General features: G+C 43.2%; 1 protein-coding gene across 1 annotated transcript in view; it reads right to left on the bottom strand.

Moving 5' to 3' along the window:
* LOC311351767 (sal-like protein 3) overlaps positions 1-6,064 on the bottom strand; it is a gene marked incomplete at both ends in the record, with an annotated part of 10,158 nt that extends 4,094 nt beyond the window's left edge. The window contains one exon of the mRNA XM_084471911.1: positions 5,980-6,064. Coding sequence (XP_084328037.1) covers positions 5,980-6,064 — 85 coding nt within the window. The remainder of the gene's footprint in view (positions 1-5,979) is intronic.
* Positions 6,065-7,057: the final 993 nt, after the last annotated feature.

Raw genomic sequence — 7,057 nt, 5'->3', positions numbered from 1 at the left:
TTAACAATCTCTGGCATGCTAACTGAAACCGTTAATCTTACATATTATATCACACAAGGCATTCATGCTTTCCACTGGGAAAGGCACAGAACCATGCATTGAAGAGAAAAAAAAGAGCAATTATGAACGCACAACTCGAAAACAATTTCCAGATACACTTAAGAGGAAAAACACACACAATCACATGCATACACACACCCATCCACACATCCACACAATCACACACACCACATACACACACACACACACATAATCACAAGTGTACAAACACAAAATCACATGGGTACACACAAACATACGCATATCCACATAAATGCATGCATCCATAAAGAAACACACACACTCTCACACACACACACACACACACACACACACACACACACACACACACACACACACACGCACACACGTACATGAATCCATACAGAAACACAAACAGACACACACACAAACGCACACACACACACACACACACACACACACACATGCATGGGCACACACACACACACACACACACACACACACATACACACACACACACACACACAAACATGCAAAAACAAACAGACACATAAAGACACTTACCCACGCACACGTGTGCACACACACACACACACACACACACACACACACACACACACAGGTTCACACACACACACACACACACACACACACACACACACACACACACACACCCCCTGTATGTGCAGACAAACACACACACACACACACACACACACAGTAAGGTAGAGCGGTGGAGGAAGTCAGGTACTAAGGTTACTAATGACTATGTTAACAACGCTGATAACAAGAGATGTAAATCATACAGGAAAAAAAGACAGCATGTTTCTCATCAAACAGCAGGTATGCCAGTGAAGTGTGCAAAGTATTTGTTTTCTCCAAAGCTGTTGCACAGCGTAAATTGCATTAGCACCAATCCTAGCATGCTCAAAATTGCCATAAAAAAGCAGTGTCAGAAACATAAATGGTTCTCAGCACAGCCAAGGACCGTCAGTACCCTAAACAAGGACTGAATCGCTATAGGTCCAGCTGTACGAGAGGAGGGGGAGGAGGGCAAATAAGAAACCCTGCTTGGTTCAACAAAGTACAATTTCCTCGTCCAATTACAATTTTTCTGTTGCATTCTTCATTTCACAAGATCCCAGTGTTTTCCTTCATGACTGAGATTTTGCATTATTTACCAGCTATTGGTCAGGCTAGCATGTCAATATCTTGACGTACATCTTTGATTCGGCTGTTGTTTTGTTTTCCTCCAAGGAGCGTTCCCTTGCCTTCTACGCTAAGCTCTGTAGCCCCCGCTAGATCACTTACAGCTGGGTTCCTCCTCCTTCTCCGCCTTCTTTCCTCCGGCCACCTGACCACAGAGCCATGCGCACTCATCACACCTGCAGGCCCGAAGAAACGGATCCTCCCGAGCTACGCAGAGCCCCCTCCTCCCCATCCCACCGTTCCTAGCGGACACTCAGCCCCGATGCAGAGCATGGTACAGTCATATCTCTGCGCTAACAGAGGGGGTCTTTGTGGCAGGGTTCCTCGCAGATGTGCTGCAGCCAAAACATTAATGATTTGTTTGTGTACGCGGCACCACAGCGGTACAGTATTCAGTGACGCCACCCTGTCCTGGAGGACCGTGGAGATGCTCTCTTTGTCTCCAGTGATCGCTGTTACTTTACGTTTTACTTTTAAAATGAAATTGAAAGCTCAGATCAAGCAGCAAGTTGTTTTTGTGATATAACTTGAATCTAAGTACAGCAACAAACTAAAAAGTATGATTTTAAGGCAAGCAAGTTAGCCAGAAAACAGTTTTTGCTTGATAGGATTTTTTTTGCAGAAAAAAATGTTTTTTGTTATGTTTTAGGGAATGCTTCTCTTGCGATTTGTTAATAGCTTGTCTTTTTTTTTACTCAAGGGTTTTTCTCTCACGTTATCTCATCTGTATGTGTGTTGTGAATTCTGGGTAGCAATTAAGAGCCCCATTTGAATGTTTGGGGATATCTTGGGTATGCCTGTGTGGGTGGTCCAGAGACCTCCACTATTGGTGGGGGGGGGGATTAAAATAAAAGGCAAACAAAGCCTTACTGGAAGAGGAGTAGGGAACCACCATGTTGTCCCTGTTAGCAACAACCTGCTTACAATATGTCTCCCCGCTGCTCCTCAACAGTCGATACATGTCCGCCTCAGAGTGGGTTTCTGAATGTACAAACTGTTGAGGAAATAGGCTTTAATATAGAGATGTTGGAGAAAATATTGAATGACTGTTGTTCATTTAACTAAATTCCCCTTTTATTTTCTATTTAATGACATACAAACGTCTGTATGTGTGTGTGTGTGTGTGTGTGTGTGTGTGTGTGTGTGTGTGTGTGTGTGTGTGTGTGTGTGTGTGTGTGTGTGTGTGTGTGAGTGTGTATATAGTATAGTGAGTGTGTGCATGTGCATGTATATTTGATAGAGAAAGGGTGTGTGTGCGTGCGTGTTTGTGTTTGTATGTGTGTGTGCACTGGATGGCAAGCACTGGATGGCAAGTGTTCCGCAGGACAGCTTGCAAATCCTCTGCATGCAAAGTCTGCGTCCATCATCCCACCAACAGTGTCCCCCACCACACCGCCACCACCTCCAGCCCCCAATCCTCCACCACCACCACCTCCCCCCCCCCCACCACACTTCCCCTCCCTGAGGACCACGGAGCTCAGAGTGACTAAAGGGGAAGAGAGAGAGAGAGAGAGAGAGAGAGAGAGAGATGCAGAGACAGCGAGAGAGAAAGAGACACACAGAGGGAAAGAGACACACAGAGAAAGAGAGAGAGAGAAGCAAGCTCCAAAAAGATGAAAAGCCTGTCACTGTTAACACTTTCTAGGGCACGGGTGCTCTGTGTGTGACAAGGTCAACGCCACAGATGTTCCAATTGTACAATGAGCCTGACACAGAGAGGAGGGCCTGGGCTCCGGTCGGGGCAGGCGAAGGTTAAGACAGCGAGGGGTGTAATCGCGCTCCTTTAAGCCTGCCACCCTCTGGGAGAGTGTCCGGGAGCTCCGCGGGGGTCAGGAGAGAAGGGGGAGAAGAGGGAGGGTGGTGGGTGATGGTTTGTTTGGGGTTGGTGTGTGGGGGGGGGGGGGGGGGAGGGTGCAGGAGGGGTGGACTTGTGACAGATGTGAGCTCATTGACACTTTTATTTTCGTCTTTTTTACACTTATTTTGTCTTTTCAAGGGAGGCGGCATGAAAACAAGGGTCCTAATTTGTCTCACTGGACGACAACAGAACGTAGAGGAAGAAAAAATGTATTGTGAAAAAAAAGAACCTTACCTAAAAAAAGGAGTACATTTAAAAATATATATATAATAATATAAACTTGTATTATACTGTATTATAATATATACTTGTAATTTCTTAAAATAATCTGTTATTTCTGTTGATAAAAATCTGCTGATAAAAATCTGTATTTTACCAAAATAAAGCTTTCAATCAAGCAGATCAGAATTTGCGACGGATACCTGTGCACACGTTAACTCTTGAATCTGTCCTATTATTGTAAAACGACGTATATCAAACAATGGTATCTTGTGCTACAGCTAGTTTCCCATTAAATTAATGAAAAGCATATACCATCAGATGACTTATGCCTGGATCATATGAATCCCTAATAAAGAATTATTTGCATTATCAGGAGACGAGCAATCTATTGCCGTCTCACAACGGCAGTAGAAAACACAAGGCATTCTCATCATTTCCCATAGTGATTCATTGAATTTGGCATTTTTAGCATATCTCCAAGGTAACTTTGAATGAAAGACAGTATTTATTTGAGTGGTCTGTATGGGCATACTGTTCTCTGCCAAAGGCTTTGGATTGGCTTGTTGCAGTGTCTCCCAAGACAACAAGAACGCCAGTATATTCCTTAAGACAAAGATGGGCCAGGCTTCTACATTCCACATCAACTCATTTTCATTAAAATGAGAATGCTTGTCGGCCGTTCTCACACTACTGCTTTTAGTATTGTCATTTATACGTAAGTGCATGTGTAAGCATGTGTGAAGTGAATGTATGTGTGTGTGTGTGTGTGTGTGTGTGTGTGTGTGTGTGTGCGTGCACATGCACACATGTGTGAATGTGAATGAGTGTGTGCATGTGTTTCTGCATGTTTACATTTGTTTATTAAACAGATAGCCCTCAAATGCATTCTCTCTTAATGTTGTGTATGCCTTTAGAAAAGTGCCGTCCCACAGTATAATAAATTACATTATGAGGTCTTCGATTAGACTTCCATGAAAATGTGTATCATATATGTCTTCAAACTGAATCAAATATGGGATTTCCCCCAACAGAAACAGACAATAGCATATGGTCTGACAGCAACATGTGAATGTCAATAATATTAAAATACAAAATATAACGTAGCAAAACAAAGGCCTCAAACGTATTTCAGCACAAAACCTTGATGTTGTGCAGAGGCATTTAGTTCAGCATAAATCAAATAGAGCGATGCCTCATCCTCATCAGAGCGACCCCTTCTTATACAAACATTTCCTCATGTAAAGAGAACTGCTCCCTTGAGATTACATCATGCCTTTCGGTTCAAAAGACATCCCACAAAAGGGCTTGTGTGTGGTGGCCCAAAAGGGCCAAACTTGCATATCATGGCAGTGATTTGTTGAAAATGCATAGCGAATATAGGCACTCAATAAGATATTTTTTGGCCTAGAACGATAGCATTCAAACTATACATCCATTAAAAAAAAGACAATAGATAATGGTAAAAAAAAAAAAAGGCTATTAATATCACACTCAAAATTAAAAAAAAATTCAGGCCTATCAAGTGATTTTATTTTTATTTTACTACTAATTGTTTTAAAAATGGATAGCCTATAGGCCTACGATACGTTGAATCTTAGTCTGAAAGTCCCATCCGCGTATATTATCTTTCTCTGTTTATATCGGAAAACAAAACAAACGATAAGACGTAATGAGCTATATACCTAATATGCAACAAAAAACATATCAATAAAATAAATGTTTCAGAGCTTTGCGCAAATTTAAAGACAGTGCACATGAACTGAGTAAGCTTGTACAATATTTTGGCTCGGCCAACCGAACTTGGCCGTAGAATTATTGCAGAACTGAGCAAATGAGGTGTGTACATCGGTGTAAACACAAACACTCACAGGAGAAGAACACATTCCGTGGACCATGCGTGCATTTATCTCATTTTAGACCCAGAAATGAGGTTATTGTCCAAGGCGTATTGCAGACAATAGGCCCAATAATAAAGTCATTATTAAAATATACAATTGTTATATAGGCTACGCAAAATATAATTTTTCAGATGTTAGTTAATTAATCCGTGAAAGTTTTCGCTGAAAATACGCTACACGTTTGTGAGATATTATGGGCGCACGTTATTGGATGAAGATGCCAGACTAAAGTGGAAAAGGGTTAGGAAAACTGTTACCCAATGTATTATTTTAAATAAAATGTTATTTAAAATGGCTCTCAGACCTGACCAGAATTACTAATTCAATATTTATAATAAATACAGTCTAGGCCGGTTTTGTCCTAAATTACTTGAAGTTAATTTAAGTCCAGGTGCATATCGCATCCCCAAGTCTCCTACCAAGCCGACGCTCTGCGGTGAGTTAAGTTGATTGCAGTGAAAATTATTTTCAATTTGTTAGAAAAGCATAGCCTACACGAAAAACTCGAAGCAAATAAAAACAGAGTTAACAAAATACACCCCCATGTCACAACACACTGCCATCGCAAAGTCCATACCCTAAAAACGCAACTATTTATCCCACTCAAACCAAGGTGTTCGCCCCATCCCAACTGTCCGACCCGCGGACACACTTTGCGCTCCCCCGCACCAGATGAAAGTAAAAAACCAAAACGTGCCTTTAACTCATTCCACATCGCACCACCTAAACACAAAGTCAACTTATTTGTTGTGGATGAAAAACAACACTTACCATTCTCAGAGAGGACTCCTCCGAGTGCGGGGTCCTCTTCGTCAGACTTGAGGTGCTGCGGCTTGGCTTGCTTGCGACGGGACATGCTGCTGTTGCTGCGCGGCGAGATGTCGCTGCTTTTTGCAGATACATCAGCTGCTGCTGCGAGCGAGTGGGTGAAAAAAATGTTCGCAAATAGTCTGGTAGTAAAAAAAAAAAAAAAAATGACGGAAATTAGCTGGTGTTGCTGTTGCCGTGTGGATTGCGCATGTCGCTATATAATTATGATAGTGAATAATGCATCGCGATGAATGGTACCATGTGAGCGAGAGCAGATTGGCCAGAGTCCAGCAAACTCTACATTGGATATGGTAATGAGGGACGGACTAAGCAATTAGGTGCTTCACTCTCACGTCTGAAAGGAGAGGATCTGCCTCTTTTCTCATACCGTCCACCTCCTCCTCCAACACACCGAATATCGCTTGTTACGCCCAGCACTCAGATAGGGGGGGGGGCGATAGGGGGGGGGGGGGTCTCAACGCGGAAGGTCAGCTTTTTGTGTGTTTTTTTTTCTCTCTTCTCGCGGTGATCGGCGCTCCACGGACTACGAGGTCTCACCGTCGCTCCTCTCCCCGCTCCTCTCCATGTCTCTGTAGGCGGTGTGCTCCTTGACTCCCCGACATGTAGGCTATGTGTTCTCCATCGGCCCGGACTCCGTTTAGAAATAGATTTTTAGTTAATGTGTCTTGCTCTCAGTGTCTCTATCTTCATTACCTACAATACTTTTTTGGTGTCCCAAAGTCTTCTTCTTCGAGTGGATTGTAAAAAAAACAAAAAAAAACGAGGTCAAGTAAAAACGATAACAATTTAAAGTTTTTTCGATACGGACACTCGGTGATGGAGAGATATGCGACTCGAGCGGATCGGACGAGTGAAGTTGTCTCTGAGTGTTGCTCCTCCGCCGGGTTCAGAGTAGCGCAGCGTCCCCTCGCAGCGGCTCCGCGGCGCGTCTTCCGAGACGCGGATTCTCCGCTGAACATCTCCGCTACGGCGCGCGGAAAAAAAGTTGATCGAGTCGAGTCAAAAGGTCCCAATGCCG

Source organism: Micromesistius poutassou (assembly GCF_964030765.1).
Source record: "Micromesistius poutassou genome assembly, chromosome: 8".
NCBI lineage: Eukaryota > Metazoa > Chordata > Actinopteri > Gadiformes > Gadidae > Micromesistius > Micromesistius poutassou.
This window is presented reverse-complemented; position numbering and strand designations above follow the sequence as displayed.